The 18,345-nt window shown below is 31.4% G+C and overlaps 1 protein-coding gene across 1 annotated transcript in view; it reads right to left on the bottom strand.

The window, feature by feature from the left end:
- Positions 1–4,455: 4,455 nt before the first annotated feature.
- The window catches only part of LOC145252523 (tRNA wybutosine-synthesizing protein 2 homolog), a 77,222-nt gene continuing 63,332 nt past the window's right edge, over positions 4,456–18,345 (bottom strand). The window contains exons 4-6 of the mRNA XM_080112070.1: positions 13,104–13,213; positions 9,722–9,879; positions 4,456–5,344 (exon numbers count right to left, since the gene is read on the bottom strand). Of these exons, the coding sequence (XP_079968196.1) occupies positions 4,703–5,344; positions 9,722–9,879; positions 13,104–13,213 (910 nt within the window). The 3' untranslated portion in view covers positions 4,456–4,702. The remainder of the gene's footprint in view (positions 5,345–9,721; positions 9,880–13,103; positions 13,214–18,345) is intronic.

Genomic DNA, 18,345 nt, shown 5'->3' with positions numbered 1-18,345 from the left:
CCCCACACTTTTTAGGCATCTCTTGTAATATTTGCCAATCTTAGCTGGGAGACCAGACAAAAGTCCACTGGACAAAAGCCCAGGATATAATAATAAAAAAAAAACACACACACACACAAAAGCATCAAATAAACGAATTAAAAAATTTTTTAAATTAAAAAAAAAACACTTTGTATATATTTTACATTTAATTTAATTATCAATGATGTTTGACAGCATTTTTCTTGACAAAAATTTTTAATTTTTCAACATTTTTCAGAACATCCTGTTGTTATGTAAGAAATTTATACAAATTTTTTTTGTTGTTGCTTTTTTTTCTTTTTAACGCAAGTAAAATAAATTTACATTTTATTTTGATGCTATTATGATCTAAAGATTTTAGTTTTACTGATAGTTCAAATATAATAAATATTATCATTAATACCAGTTTGAAAATATTATAAAGAATCGTTTTTGGAACCGGAAACTATAAGCTTAATTTTTTTTTGGATTGTACGTAATATCTCCAAAAGTTCTGATTAATCATAATAAAACAAATTATATATATATATATATATATATATATATATATATATAACCCTGTGTACTGCTTTATTGCAGGTCAATATTTTTTAATTTTGAAATTCCTATGAAACGCAGAGAAGTGAAATTTCGTACACTGGAAGAGCATAACAAGGTGCCTGATTTTCGTGGAATTTGAACGAATATTTTGAAAGTTATGTTAATTTTTATATTTCACTTTTGTGTTTCATAGCAATTTCAAAATTAAAAAAATATTGATCTGTAATAAAGGGATACACAGGGTTTTTATGTAACATATATATATATATATATATATATATATATATATATTACAGGATGAATCTCAACATTCCCCCTCCTGGTTCCAATTGAATTACCAATTCTGTTCTAGATTCCCAACTCTAATTCTTTTACGATCTCTAAATATTTAGCTATAGAAATCTTTATTTTAATTTTCAAATCAATGTCAAAATTCATGTAATATATGCATATACTTTTGCAAATAGAAAAATATGCTTGTGAGGTAAGTGGGGGGGACTATAAATGTTAGTTTTACTAGTAGTTTAATGTCAATAATTATTCATGATTTTATCATTAGTATATGGCGCAATCACATTGACACACCAGTTCTCACCAGATCACCAAAGTTAAGCAATGATGAGCCTGGCCAGTACCAGATGGGCGACCATTTGGGAAGGTGAGGTGCTGTATGTACCGCGAGATAAAAATATCAGGTTGGGAAACTGGCGCAATCTATTCTTCTCTCGAGGATAGATGGGCCTCTCTTAAGCCATGGTAGGCAACCCATCTAGTGATGGCGTCACGATAAAAAAATACCCTTGATAGCCTTGGTGAAGCATCAAGTATTTCCAGATAGAAAAAAAACGTGAAAGATTTTGTGGAATCGTTAACACTTCACCTGTGCATACTGGCATTGGATGAAACCTTTTTTTTCCCCCTTTATCATTAGTACTAGCAATGAAAAATGAAGTTTTAAACGAAAACAAAAAAAAACAATCGTTTTTGGAATCAGAAAATGAGCACAAATTTTTCTGATTCTGATTTTTCCGATTCCCAATTCTGATTAATCATCCTTTATATATATATATATATATATATATATACATATTTTACTTCATTATTTTTTATATCATTTATACTCTATATTTTGATCTCCATATTAACTGCCGGATCATATCCAACCCCGCCGATCTATTTAACCACTTGCCTCTTTCTTTCATTCTTTCCTTCTCTCTTAATAACTTACCCCTCTCCCATTTCTCTTTCACTCCTCTCTCTCTGGTTTTGTAATTTAATCCTCTTCTTTTTCCACCCCACCCCCCGCCTCCCCGATATGATTTTACAGTTGGTGCTGCTGATTTGAATTTGTATTTTTTTTTTTTTTTTATTTCTTCTTCCTTAAAATAAATATTGAAATCCGTAATGTCTGACAAAACTATCGGATCATTAATTCGATTCTGGTAGTGGAAACATATAACTAAACAGATTAAAAAAATATATATTTTGCTCTAAAATACAATAGCATTGAGCACTTTTACAGTTTGCTTTTATCATTTACCCATTATATATATATATATATATATATATATAAGTTATAAAATATATAACTAGCTCTACCCACGTATTGAGCACTTTTGAAGTAAATACTTAAAGTTTACGCATAGATTTATACTTTCGTATATTAATTTTATGTGAGTAAATGGAGTAGTTATATATATATATATATATATATATATATATATATATAATGGGTAAATGGTAAAAAAAACCCTGTAAAAGTGCTCAATACTATTGTAGAGCAAAATATATTTATTTTTATTACCACACACACACACAATATATACATATATATATATATATATATATATATATGTTTTAACAAAAACCAAGACTTCAAAGAATGGGTTGATAGCAACAAATAGTGTATTTCATCGTTAGTTACAATTGTTTCAAGATTAATATATATATATATTAGTTGTGGGTTGGGATAGGTCAGTTTGGTTTAATATATTTATAATAATGCAAACGGGATTTGAAATTGGTTTGCCGAGATTACATGATCACTTCCCCCACACAGTCTTTGGTATTTATCATGCCAGTCATACACACAAAAAAAAAAAAAAAAAAAAAAAAAAAAGGCAGTAGCAATTTCTTAATTTCCATACCTTCAACATTTTTTATATAAAAATAGTCTTTATCTATTGACAGAATTTTTGGAACCTAGCTTTGTGTATTTCACTTTCGTTTCTCTTTCCCCTGTCCATTTATTATTGTTCTTCTCCTTTAATGATTTATGACTTGCGTAAATACATATGTTTATATGTAGATGAGCCTTGCGAGTGAAATTAGGTACAATGAAACTGTTTGCAAGCTGATGACATGTAACGTATGAGGCCATGTACCAGATGGCTATTTCCCTGTGGTATAAAATGCAGTAAAGATTCCGGTTTCATGATAACCCTGACTCACACTCACACATAGATACGACATTCTTATACATATTTTAACACACATACATGACATGCTTACACATTGTGAGACACACACACACACACACACACACACACACACGTATATATATGACATGCTTACAAATATTGTAACACACATACATACACCTATATATATAAAAAAGGAACAGACCAAGTTATGTGTTCATCAACATTTTATCTTTATTGCGAAACTTACTTTGGATGAATGAAATTAAGAAAAAAAAAAAAACAACACCAGGACAAATATTTTAAAATATATTTTTAATGTAATGATGTAATTGTGCAAAAAAAGAGTAAGATTAGCCGTTAATATATTTAAAAAGATATGATGCAATTCAAGGTGTTTTCTACAATCAACCTGTGTCTAGTCTTACTCTTTTACAACACTACACCCTCATCTTTTTTTCTTTTTTTTTTTTAAGTTCCAACGATTTTTCATGTCTGAAATGGAACAAGGTCATACATTTCATTACATCAAAAATATATTTTCAAATATTTGTACTGGTGTTTTGTTTTCTTAATTTCATTCAACCAGAGGAAGTCTCTCAATAAAGATGAAACGTTGCTGAACACATAACTTAGTTTGTTTCTTTTTTATTTCTCAATCTCGTCGGAATACTATTTCCATTATTCTCATCATATATATATATATATATATATATATACATAGATATATATGACATATGTTTACGCATGTTGTAACACACATAAATACATGAAATAGTGGGTGAATGTCTGGCATCCAATCAGATACCTCATCCCCAGCTAGAAAATTGAAAAAAAAAAAAAATATATATATATATATATATATATATATATTCAAACAAATTTTATTATATAGCACCGAGTGTCTCTGTTTAATTATAATTTTTTTGTATGAATTTTCTTGTGTTTTTGTCAAAGTGCTGAATATAGATTTTGTAGGTGTCTTTTTGTTCCATTTTTTTTTTTTTTTTCAAGAACTTTCAGCTCAATTCTCCCAGTTATCACAAGCAATTTAATGTCTGCCATTTTTAAATTGTGTAGCAATATATGAAACTGCCTTATGATAACTGAGAGAATTCAGTCAGAAGTACTAAAAAAAAAAAAAAATTACCGTCATATCCTATTTTACTGAAACAACATAGCTCATACAAAAAAAAAGATTAAAAAAAAAAAAGAAGATATTCAGTGCTATATAATAACGTTTGTTTAAATGAAAGCATGCTGCCTAAATACACATGATATATATATGTGCTTATACCAATATATATATATACACATTAGCACATAATGTGTGTACACTCTTACACCCGTATATACACATATGTACACACCAACATACACATTGATATGTGCACACACACACACACATGCACAACACACACACAATAACATGTATGTATGCACATATACAAATGAACCAACAAAAATAAAAATATAAATTCCATCCAAAATATTCTTCCATCATGCATTTCCATTTTATGCAACTTATCCAGTCATTGCACACCTTGAAAATAAGTGGAGAAGTTTTGTTTTTTTTATTCGATAACATGCTAACATATCTCACCAAACTAGCACCTTTTATTTGGAAGACACCTCATTCTGCTTCTCTCCAGTTCTACAACACTGACCTTCAACTTGTGCAACAAACACGTAAAGAACACAAGTGTGACCAACTGAGTCAGCTAGTATGCGATTCCGTGGTGAGCAAACCTCTCTACCGGCCGACACTCCAAATCCAAAACTAAATGATCAACATGAGGACCATACGGCTTAACGTGTTCAATGTGTTTCACGATTGTCGCCCATGGCTTGCAATGAAGTTCCTCCAAAATGTGCCGAATCGATGCAGCTATGTCAGCAGCCCACGCATCCCACTGTTCTTGTCGATGGATCTGTTTTACAGATGGTGCTTTGTCGTAATTCCACGTCTGATAGACTTTGATAAAATCAGGGTTTTCCACGTCAGAAGGATGAAGTTCATCTGATGGGTATTTAGGAAAGTCATTAGCCAGATACGGGTGACCAGAAGTTGCCGCCCCGGCCCCAGGCCTTGGGGGTGACTGGTTCAGATTTCGGTAGATGGGCATAAGGTTGCTCTGGCCCTGAAGTGTAGCAGACAACTCAGCAGCTGCTTCAACTGCACGATTTTGTAGTTTCAGTCGTAGATCTTCACATTTGTTACTCGGAGTTGTAGTAACATTTTCGTGGATATGAAGGATTCCACCCATTTCACTTTTCAGGGAGAGACAGGCAGGTAACCAACCTTCTCGACTACTGGGTAGGAGACCAAGGTTGACACGATCTGCTACACCATGCGGACATACCTGTAAATAAAAATAAAATAAAATAATAAAATAACTAGTCTTGAGGCGATTAATCCGAATTGAGAATCAGAAAAATGGGAACTTTTTTTAGGTATCAGTATCGAAGCAAATTTTTTTCTATTTTCCAATGCCAAAAACGATATTTTTTTATTTTGTTTGTTTTTGTGTTAAAGTTAATTTTTCCCTCCTAAGGATAAATATTTATTGCTTTTAAACTATTAGTAAAATGAAAACCTTATAAATATATACACTCCCACCCACACACACACACACATATATATATATATATATATATATATATATATATATATATATATATATATATATATGCTCATGTTACATTAATTTTTACAGTAATATCAAAATTTAAAAAACAAAAAACTCTATAGATAAACATTTAGAGGTTTTTAAAAAAATTGGAATCAGTCAGTTATTGTATTGGAATCAGGAATTTAAAAACAGAATCAGTAATTGCATCAGAATCAGTGGAAAATATTGGAATTCCCCCATAACTTAAAATAATAATAATAATAATAATAATAATAATAATAATAATAATAATATCCATACATAAAGGTAAAAAGTAAAATTAATCTCTTTATTTTTGTCCTCAATAGTTTTCTTCCTACAAAATCAACATTTTATTCTGATTTGTTCTTTTGGTGAATCATTACAACATGTTAAGTGCAATAAAACTGTAATTTGATTTAATTCCTTTTAGAAAATGCTTTGACTAGATAAGAATTATTTTCATATAGACGCTTTTAAAAAAAACAAAAAAAGCTCAAATCTAGACAAATTTCTCAACCTAGTGTCCAATAGTTTCATTCCTCAAACTGTTAACCTTTGCAATTCTTTCCTTGCTCCCTGGCCGTACCAACATGCAGAAATTTAAATGTTATGCAAACGACAATCTCTGACATAAGAATATATACAATTGTTTATTAAATTATAATTTGCACAAGTTTGGGCTTCATCAGCGCGTTAGAAAAAATTGTTTATATGTAATTTAACTATTTATTATATTTAATTTAACTGTTTATATTATAGTGTATTTTCGTAGCTTTTTTCTTTGCATAAGAAATGAAATAGGATGGGTACTGTAGTTTTTTTAAAACATTCGTAATGTATTGAAAATATAGCTTTTCTAGACATACTCCTCATCAGATCAGAAACCGAGCTGAGTTTCAAAGTACATAGAAAGACCACACACAAAAACGATTATATTCATTACTACTCGCACCACAATGATAAAATAAAGACTGGCATGATTATTGTTTTTTTCTTGCGTGCCTTTAGAATATGCAGCCCTCAATATCTTAATGATGAATTTCAATACATTACGAATGTTTAAAAAAAACTACAGTACCCATCCTATTTCATTTCTTATGCAAAGAAAAAAGCTACGAAAATACACTATAATATAAACAGACAGAAAAATGAAACAAATACCTCACTACTAAACAGACATCTTTTCATTCCCACCCACACCAAAAATACAAAAACCTACGACACTCTTAATAGACTTGGTTTTCACTTGATACAAACAACTTCCTCAACAATAAAACAGACATTAAAAACTACCGAGCACTCTCCCAAAACCCTCACATTCGTCGCCGGTATATATTCCATCCCATGTAACAACTGTCAACAAGCGTACATAGGTGAAACACAGCGAAATTTTAAATTAAGACTTTACGAACACAGAAGAGATATAAGGAATGGTAACACCCTAAATGCACTCTTTTGCCATTGTGCAGAACATGATCACTCGTTTAATTTAGATCATGCGAAAATTATTAAATACGTGATAGATAGAGCTAAAAGAAGACTTTTAGAATCAGCACTAATATTAAATACTAATACTATTACGCAAAGAAAAGGCTTCTACCATTTAGCCCCTACCATAGGGAAAATAATAAGCAGAGAACAAAATATCAAAATAGATCCTGGCTAACCGTTTTTCCTTAAATATTTCAACAAAATGAATAAGTTTATAAAAAAAAAAAAAAAAAATGTACATATTTTACTTAACGCATTTTTAAAAGTGTATATATAGACATTGAACAACCTAACCTTCCCATACGCACACATGTGTCCTTCCCGACATGGGTAGGATTAAAAAACTATTCTCTTTTTCGTATGATCTATGACTTTTTCTTTTCTTGCATTTTTTATCCTGAAGATGTCCTCTGAAATAAGGACGAAATGATTATTTTAATAATTTCATTCGGCTTTTCTATTTTTCTCAAAACATATATATATATATATATGCACATAAAGTTAATAGGGCCTGAGCAAAGCATGGCTGAACTGCTAGTCTTTAATAAAGCAAAACTTATCAAAATGAGAAGAGCCCAACACTATTAAGAGGAGCAAACAATAATATTAAATGCAAAGACGAGGAATAAAAGTTATAACTTTATTATATCATCAGAACAATAAGGAAAAGTTTAGTGAGAAATTAAGAAAATAAACTCTTTAAACCGTGGCATTTTGAAGCTAAATGCTTCTTATCAGAAGAGAAGGGCCAGAATTATACAAGATGCAAATATAGAAAATAACTGACTTAATGACATTTAGAAATGAAATGAGAAGGAAGAAATAAGATAAAATGGTGAATAGTAATTAAAAGTAGGTATAACATATAAGGGTAAATCAGAAGGGTAGTATGTATGTAGGTAGTAGTTAAAAAAAAAAAAAAAATAAATAAATTTTTAATTTAAAAAAAATAAATTTAAATGACATGCCAAATTAAAAAAAAATTTGATGGAACTCTTGACAATTGTGTTGCAAACAAACAAGAATCTATACATTAATACCATAGTACCTTTAACGTATGTACATGCGTGTGTCACTGTTTCCAGATTATAGATTATTCTATTAGGAGATCCTATTTATTAAAAGGGAGGATGGAAGGTGATAACATACTATGAACATTAAATTAGTGTATATAGATGCTAATTTAATGTTCATAATGTTATCACCTTCTATCCTCCTTTTTAATAAATAGGATCTCCCGATCACTGAAGACGCAATGTAAAAATGAAATAAAACTTAAAAAATGATCTCACTTTTAGGCTTTATGTGAAACTAAAATATACCTTCTCGTTTTTTTTTGGCTAGAATCAAAGGGTAGTAGCTCGTCAGTCTAAAGATGGTATAATAATATTGTGGAGTTTCAGTTTGCGCCGGGCATCGATACAATGCAAATATGTCACAGATTCCTATAAGGATATTGCAGATAAACCGGAATAACCAGATATATTCTGACCACCAGATTACTTAGATAAATAATTTTACAGTTTTAACAAAAGGGTTACAATAATATCATGAGGTCTCCGTTCACTCTGAACGTCCACAGTATGCTCAGCAGCAATATATTACATACGAAAAAAGCTGCTGTGAAATTTCCACAGGTCCCATTAGTAAACATAATTTACCAGAATCCTTCATATATATGATAGGGAGGAGCTGCATATTAAGATCGCTAGCAACCACTACAAAAAGTTAATTGAAAACAGGTTTTTTGTTTGAACCATTAAGTCTAAAGTAGCTGAACAATGGTTTGGTTCCCATGAGTTTTGGTGCATAACAAACAGAGTTCTGAACAGATGCGTAACTTCCATTCCAACCATCATCAACGGACCTGAGGTGATTACATCAGCATCCGACAAAGTCAAACTTTTCACTAAGAACATTCGCATCAAACTTCACCCTGTGTGATAATGGCTGCCTACACTACGGGTCTGTTTCCCGGCTGACTATAACGTGGTAGGTGGTAGTCTTCAGATCTAATGTGAATAAATTCCTATTGAGCCATCCTCTTAGATAATCAAGCCGTACTCAAGTTCCACCGTGACTGATCTTGTTGTTTCAGCATCTACCTAACCTTTATCCTAGCGTGACCTCCAGGTCTTCATAAGTAGTAACCTCCCCAAAAAAAAAAGAAAAGAAAAAAAGGGTACTTGTGCACTTTTGCCACCGTACTGAAATAATATTATTTTGAAAGCCATTCTTAAGATGGGGAGGAGAGGGTGTTTTGTAACTATTCTGTGCTTCCAACTAACAATTTAATAAACTAAAAATAAATTAATTAAAAAAAAAAAGATATTGTGAAGCTTGAATTTAACCTGAAAAAAAAAAAAAAAAAAAGAATAGTTAAAAAGCACCAAAAAAAGAAAGAAAGAACTGGAAAAAAAACTGGTTCTACCTTGACTCATCTAATCTCACTATCTACATTACACTTAATCCTTATCCTAGTTGCCTCTGGGCCTTGATAAATGGTTAAAAAGAAAAAAAAGGAATGAAAAAAGAAAGAAAAGAAAAAAGAAAAGAAAAAGAAAAAAAAATGGAGACAAGGCAGTGTAAACTTACTTTTTTATTGTCTCCAAAATGAATGATGCACCGATCTGCCACGTTATTCAACTTGAGGTTTTCTTTCAAGGCATGAACAGCATCGGGGTTCCATTCACACGCGTGGACCACAGTGGCCTTGGCATGCACCAAATAAGGCAATGTGAAATAACCAATTCCTGAAAGAAACAACAATTAAAACAAGAAAAAAAAGTGCATTAAATCTGGAATTGGAAGAGTCGACGCGAATTTACATGTGTATTTTTTATTTTTTTTACTTTTTTTTCACCTCCAAACAATATTGCCACTTGGAACATAGGGGTTACTATTAAAGATCGTGTCTAACAGTGGACTGTGGGGAGTTGAGTAGTGAGATGTCCGTTCATACTACATTTAAACTTCAGCAGGTTGATACAGTTAGGGAAGCAAGAAACAGGGAAGGAATCCAAAGTCTACCAGTCCAAGAGAAAAAAAAAACATTAGAATAGAAGGTTTTCCGACACCTGGGGACCTCATTAGTGAAGAGGTGGGATTTTACCGCTTGTTCAGTTAGTCAGGAGTATGCATGTCGCATGGCATAATTTTGAATCCTTTCAAAACTTCTGATTCCCTCCTAGTAGCAACATGATTATAACAAAAATGGCACATTAACGAGAGATGATAGGGAGACTAGAGTAAACGTTAAAAAAAGTGGACCATCATGAAGCTGGCATTTACACGTTGGATAAAATTCATCTAACATCTATAAATTTGAAAGTTTTATCCATTTATTCATTTATTTTGACAATATTATTAAATAAACAACTAATTTTTTTTTTTAAAGCTTTGAATTTTTGGATTTAAAAATTTTGTTTATGGAATTTGGTTTCAAGACATATTTATGCCATTCTCGAAATGTCATAACTATCTGGAAGTAATATCTAGCAATTTTAGGTTTGACGACCACTCGTCTTATAATATATCCAATAGAGTTAATAGGGAGATTTGTGTTGCATATTCTGACCTACCAAATTCCTCATGAATGACATTTGCTGACTAGGCTTTACAAGACAAGGATTCGTCCCCACTTGGAATACAGGTCCCTAGTATTTGCCAGAGTTGACAAGGTGTTCCGATTCTTTTGAGTGTCTATAGTCATGCCATCAGATATACATTATACATTCCCTGCTGCAACCCCGTTCCCTCTGAAATATATGATCAGCTTGGATTAGACCTGCTATCTACTCGCCGGAATACACAGTTGCTTCTGTTGTCTACAGATTATTATATGGTTCTTGCCCCCACTGCAATGCTTAAATACCATCCTGTGCTGTGGTTGAACAGACCAAACCTGCGACAATATACATTCACATTAGACCATCTGTATAATATCACTGATGTTTACTCAGAGATGCACTAATAATCTCCTTTGACATTGTGTTCTGCAGTCCTGAACATGCTGCCTCAGAATTGTGTGAACGAACATGCATCACTGTCACATTTTCGGAATTCTGAATTGGTTAACGATCATGATATTCCTAAGTTTTATGCATTCCCTAATTAGCTTAATAGCCTCTGTCTATTGTTAACGTTTTTATGACCATGGCTTAATAAAGAGAAAGGAAATTTGCTAAATTCTATTAAAAAATATTTTTCTTTTGTCTAAAAGTTTGTTTTGTGTATAACAACATTTTAAAAAGTTTTTAAATTTTTGAAGTTAAAAAATAAAAAAGCAACATGGATTTTGAAGACATAAAAACAAAAAATCAATCAAAACAAAAAAATATCAATCAAAACAAAAAAATATCAATCAAAACAAAAAAAAATCAATCAAACAAAAAAAAAATATTACAATTTAATTATCATAACATCACTAGCTGGCAGCCCAGCATTGCCCGGTCGCCCAACACACTTAAACATGATATTTTAATTTATGCGGATTGTGTATGTATTATAGAATAAATCCTCTATTGAATATTATATATTATGAGAAATAATTTGCCTGGTGGACTAATTCACAAAAAAATAAAAAATAATAATTATAATGTCTGTTGTTCATCAAATTCCGTCTGTGTTTGTTTACAATATCATGTCAGCTGATATTTGAGCTTGACAATGAATGCCTTGAAAAAGTCACTTCTGATTAATGCTTAGTTTTAAAATATGCAAACGAAGAAATGATTTGTGACGATTTTAAATGGTACCTTTTCTTTCATCATAAATTAAACTCATTAATAAGAAAAAATTGAAATATCTGTAAGAGAGAAAAGCTATTTTTAAGATCAGATTTTTTTGATTTTCGATACACATCAGATAAATTTCTGTACAAAACATATCTAAGAACACTGCCAGACATAAATTAGTATTTGTGTGAAAGTTGCAAAAGATAGACTCAGCCGTTTTGGAACCTATGAGGAACTAACACACAAAGTGACTTTTATATAATAGTAGAGATCCGTGTTATACATGTTGGCATGTGTTGGACAACTTTTACATTTTCCTTTTTACTCTTCTTCGCCCCAAGCAAGGCATATTGCCACTTGGAACACAAAAGGCTACTATTTGGGACCATATCTACTGGGGATTATATGAGGAGACAAGCGAGATGTCTGTTCGTGTTAGATTTAAACTTCTGCATTGCTAGCACAGTCATGGAAGTACAAAGGGAATTCCAAAGTATAAGAGTCCGTGGGAAGAAGCTATTAGTATAAAAAGGCTTTCTGGTATATAGAGACCTCTACCACAAAGGAATAGGATTTTGTTGCTAGATGGGTTTGCCAAGTGTATGCATGTCAAGGGGTTACAAGTGCAATGACTTCATCAGTACACATTCCATTGAAGTACTTGTAAAACAGAAACAAGGATGTAACATTTCGGCTATGGAATAGAGGTTGGAACTTGACCAATAATGCAATAATGGAAACTCTTTTTTGAATTCTGTCTTAAGAGAGAGAGAGATTAGTGATAGATGCACCAACCCAGATGTAAGAACAATACCTCATGGATGGGTGAATAACAGCTTTGTAGTGATACAGGATACTTTCAAGTGCAAGTAATTTTCTAGCACAGTAGAGGAAAACCACCTTCTTTGCAGCAGCCTTGGCAATGTCATCAGTGTATTTGTTCCAATTCATGTTACATGTGAATGTTAAGTTGGGGCGTTTAAATGATGAGCTCTCAGGTAGGGTGTTATTTGTCATGCAATCAATGGTTGAGAAGGTTTCTCGGAAATTTTAAAGGAAAGCAGATTAGTCTGAGTAGCATTAAATTTTACCATCCATTTATGATCCCATTCCACTACAGACTGGTCAGGTTAAATTTAATAATAATAATGTCATTCAACATTTGGGTTAAAATCAAGCAGAATAGGTGAGATATCATAACGGTCCCTATACTGCAATTGACCCAAAGATAAAAATCATACCTGCATATAAATCGACAATTGTTTCATGCTGGCAATCAAATGTTGAAATTCGTAATTTCTCTGTTATGTTTCCAGCACTAAGCATACATTTCGTCACATCGTAGTGATATCTAAAAAAAAAAAAAAAAAATAATAATAAATTGTTTGTCATTATCTGCAACGATGCCGCATATGCTCAGCATGTTTAAGTGACACAGAGCAACACAAACCACCATTGTTGTAAAACACAAAAAATTATTTAAGTCCTGATTTTTTTAAAAGAGGGCCGATTGTTTATATTACTTGTATTGATCGGACTATTGCTCTCATCTTGAGCGTTATTTGTGCAACGTTTCGATCGGTTTGTTGGTTGTTGTTTGGAAAAGAAAAGAGAAAAGTTCCGTAGATATTTTCGTATTCTTTATTTAGAGTTGTCTTCCCCTTGTCAACCAATTTTTTCACATATTTGAAACAATAACCATAAAATAGAAATCAATTCAAAGAGTACAAAAATATCTACAGAGCCAGTAACTTTTCTTTTCCAAACAACCAATTTGCCTGAGGACAGTTGAAGAACAATCCAACCAAAACGTTACACAAATAACACTCGAGATGAAAACAATAGTCGATCAATACAAGTAATATAAACAAGAATTTACTCTTCATATACTTATCAAAAGGCATCTAAAATTAAAACTAATACATACACAGGTGGCAAAAAGAAAGTCTGCATTTGTAATTTGCACGTGAACACTAGAATATTTCAATTAAAAGTCAAACATGAACAGGTAAAATTATAGAGGAATAAAAGGCGAATCAAATAGGTTGTTTAAACAGTTACATTAAATTTAGCTTAAATTTGAAAAAATTACAAGTGCAGACTTTCTTTTTGCCGGCACAGTATCTCTATCTCTACTATTATATAAAACAAACTTTGTGTGCCGGAGATCAATCCCTATTGACTCGAAAATGACTGGGTTGATTTTTACCAAATTTCACACAAACGTACTTTATGTGCCTGCCACTGTTCTTAGGTTTTGTACCAGAATATCTTCAATGATAATCAAAATAATCTGATGAAAGAAGTAACACGCGATTTTGACCAAAGCTAAAACTTTACACACCTTTACATTACAAGTGCATTTGAGACGTTTTACACAAGCTGAAAGGTTCAACATATAAAATCAACAGTAGGTTTTTTGATATGACAGAGGCACCGTGGAAATGAATGTTTCTGTTTAAAGTATAATTGCACTAAGATACTTGACTTTTTCATTTTAAACTTTAATTCAAGCCATTACCACCGTACAAGCAGTAAGACCAGGCTTATAAGATCAACAGTAGGTTCTTTGATATTACAGGGACACATTCAAAATAAATGTTTCTGTTTAGAGCACAATTGAAGCACGATACTTGACTTTTGCATTTTAAGCTATAATGCAAGCCATTATATATAAAAAATTTTATAAAATCAACAATAGGTTCTCTACAGTGCAATTTAGACTACAATGCATTGTGAACTAAGTCATTGTGAGAGGCATGTGAAGCCTCCTCCAGGTGCACCGTGATGGGTCCCCAACTAGAGCAGGCAACCAATCGATTTGATTAAAAAATGTGTGATTTCACGGATTTTGATGATAATAAAAATATGGAAGTGTGAAACATTCATTGATCATCATTCAATCTCAGGCAACGTCGAGTCACCCTACTAGCATATTATATATATATGTGACATTCCTATTCGAGATGATACCAGATTACCTGTTGATCAGACGTCCCCATTGCAGCCTAGACTTACATTACACATGTCTGAACTATTTTTAAAACCCCAGTCTGGTAACAGGCAGCTGTCCAATCAAATTAACTTTTTTGTTTTATGCGTAGGCAGACACAGACGCGGAAGGGGTATGTGCAAATAGTGATTGTTAAATTCAAATCGACTACTTGTAGAAGGAAAGGTATCGAACAAAAACAAAATGCCGCTCTATGAAAATAAGAGCAAAGAAATGACTTTGCTAAAAGCTTCATCGAGATTGGAAACTATTTATTTTTGACAGAAAAGAACAGAGATTGGGTGCACATTTGTCTGTTTACATGTCCCGCCATGAGGGCAGAATAAAACACAAGGTTGAGTTATGGATTTGACATATTAAAAGAAGATGACAGTTACCTGGCATAAAACACATTCCAGGGAGATATATGGCTGTTATTTTAGAGTCGTGGGTTAGATGCATTAAAGAATGGCATAAGATCATTATTCGCGAATCATAGATCATTCCATTCATTGAAAAAGGAAAGACAAAAAGAGAGACTGAATGGAAGACAATAGCCCATTGTTTATTTTCAAGTCGATCATCTGAGAACATTATTCACATGGATATAGTGTCGGAAAGAAAAAAGATTCTCTTTATTTTTTGTTAAATATCGGTATTTTTATCAGTTGTTTCGAAGGACTTATCGGATTATTTGTTTTCGAAATCTTCAGTGCACGTGCAGATTTGAATTTTCACAGACATAAGAATTTTCCATCTCAATGTTTTGTTCTGCAATCAAGGACTTTGAATTATTTTCCCTCTTCTTCATTACTTTGTTGAGTTTATAAAAATAAAAACAGGACAAAAATATTTTTTTTTTCTTTGGATTTGTGTCCTTCTACTCATCTCTGCCAAGTACGTGTATGCTTTGTGTTAACCAAACAACTAGCCTGCCATTAACACTTCCAGAACAATATCCGATACACAGTTTGGTATCATTTGAAGATTCCCGCCTTAGGTTTTCATTTGATGGAAGAGAGTTGGGTGGCGCATCTTGTTCTTTTCTATAACTAATATATACATTACACACACACACACACACACACACGTGTGTGTGTGATGGTTGTGCGGTTCCAAGGAGAGAAAAAAGGGTATATTCAAAAGAGTGTAGCCATCAACAATTGTAGGTTTTTCAGACTTTTATTTTTTAATATTTTAAAATATAAAAAAAACTTTTTAAAAAAATATTTTATATATGACTACATCACTAAATAAGGATGTATTATTCGAAACCGTTTGAAGGTGCAATGAGACTTTATTCGTGAGTGTACAAACACAAACATAAAAAACAATCAAAATGGAAGAAGGCTCACGAAGCAAATGAGAAGAATAAGTAACTGTCACACTCGATTATCTCCCCTTTTCCACAAGTATGTTAGTAACTCAATACTGTTGTTACTCAATGTTATTTCCCTTGTCTCTTAAAATAGGTTATATTACTAGTTGGATTTGTGCGATGAGTGCAATTATTGAGAGGAGGAGAGGGCCCGAAACGAAAAAAAAAAAAATCATGTACACTCACCATACAAATATTTGCATTTATGAGAGAATGATTGAAGGTGATATTCCTTCCCAAGGGCCAATCATTGTTGTTGCTTTAACACTTTCTTCACCATAATCAGAAACAATCAACAACTCTTATGAAACCATGACATCTTGTGACAACTAATGAATTACTTCCCTTGTGTCCTAAAAAAGCCGCATTTGATTGGGCAAGACACTTTTCTTTGACCAATTAACAGGCACTTAATTTTGACCGAATGAAAATATAATGCCCTCTCCCACTCACTTTTAGAATTATACTTTGTTTGTACAGGAACTCTTTCACAAATGAATTGATCTATTAATTAAGCTGAAAGGCTTTGTAACAAAATTTCTTGGACTATAATTTTCTTAAATATTATCATTTGTCATCTCAGGCATGTGTACCTTCTTCAGGGTTTTTTATCTTCTGCAAGAAACAACCATTCAAATTTTTTTTTTTTTTCAAATCCATTCAAATTTTTACTGAATTTACAATGATCCATCTGATTAAGGAAAATGTTCTGAAAATATATCATACAGAATTTCCATCAGACCACACTTACACAAGTATATAATATAATGTAATAAGAGTATACTATTAATGTTGGGAATCGGAAGATTTGGGAGTATCAGAATTGGTATTGGAAAAATTCATGCCGAAACGATTATTTTAATTGTCTTTTTTATTTGATTTTGTTTAAAGTAAAAATTTCCGTTGCTGGTAATAATGATGAAATAATAAATATTTATTGATTTTTAAACTACCAGTAAAGCTAAAATCGATAGATCATCCTCCAGAAGTGTATTTTAACGTTTTGGAAAATAATGCATATTTAACACGTGTTTTTATGAAAATCAGGGAAAATAACTTATAGTTAAATAATTAGAGATTTATAAAGAATCAGTATAATATTGGAATCATCCCATCATTATATATATATATATATATATATATATATATATATATATATATATATATATATATATATATATATACGAGCAAACAGTTAATAAAACATGTTTAAAAACACTATGAAATGAGTTAAAAACATATTTAAACCTTTGATTTTATTAAGTTACCTCCCTTGCTATTCAGGGGAGATCACTCTTTTTAATTTTATTATGAGTTACTTTTTTCATCAGTTTTTTTTTTTTTGTTTACGTTTTAATTTTTTTTTTAATTTTTTAAATATACATGAATAACTGCAAAATTTTTTCCGTTCCTTATATTATGGTCGATACTGTATATATATATATATATATATATATACATATATATATATATACATACATATATACATTATATATATATATATATATATATATATATATATATATATATATATATATATATATATACATACATATATACATTATATATATATATATATATATATATATATATATATATATATATATATATATATATTATATATACACACACACATACTAGCAAGGAGACCCAACATTATTCAGGATTGAATGAGGATCAATAAATGTTCCACCCTCCCATAATTTTATTATCATTGAAATTTGTGACATTGCCCTTTTTTTTCTTCTTTTTTTTTTAATCAAATCAATTGACTGCTTGCTCTAGTTAAGGATCCCCTCTACAGTGTACAAGGGGGAAGTTTCACATGTCTCCCTGTGATGACAGTCCACAATACATTCTAGTCTATATTGCTCCATAGAGAATCTACTCTTGATTTTATAAAATCATCTGTAAATAATGGCTTCACTTAAAGTTTAAAATGTAAAAGTCAAGTATCATGCTTCAATTGTGTTCTACACAGAAACATTCCTTTCGAATGCGTCCCTGTCATATCAAAGAACCAACTGTTGATTTTTATGAAACTTTTTTTACATAATCATTTGAAGTTAAACGTACAAAAGTCAAGTATCACAATTCAATTGTTCTCTGAAAA

The sequence above is a fragment of the Euprymna scolopes genome, chromosome 29, assembly GCF_053919585.1.
Source record: "Euprymna scolopes isolate OS-2025 chromosome 29, ASM5391958v1, whole genome shotgun sequence".
Classification (NCBI taxonomy): Eukaryota; Metazoa; Mollusca; class Cephalopoda; order Sepiida; family Sepiolidae; genus Euprymna; species Euprymna scolopes.
This window is presented reverse-complemented; position numbering and strand designations above follow the sequence as displayed.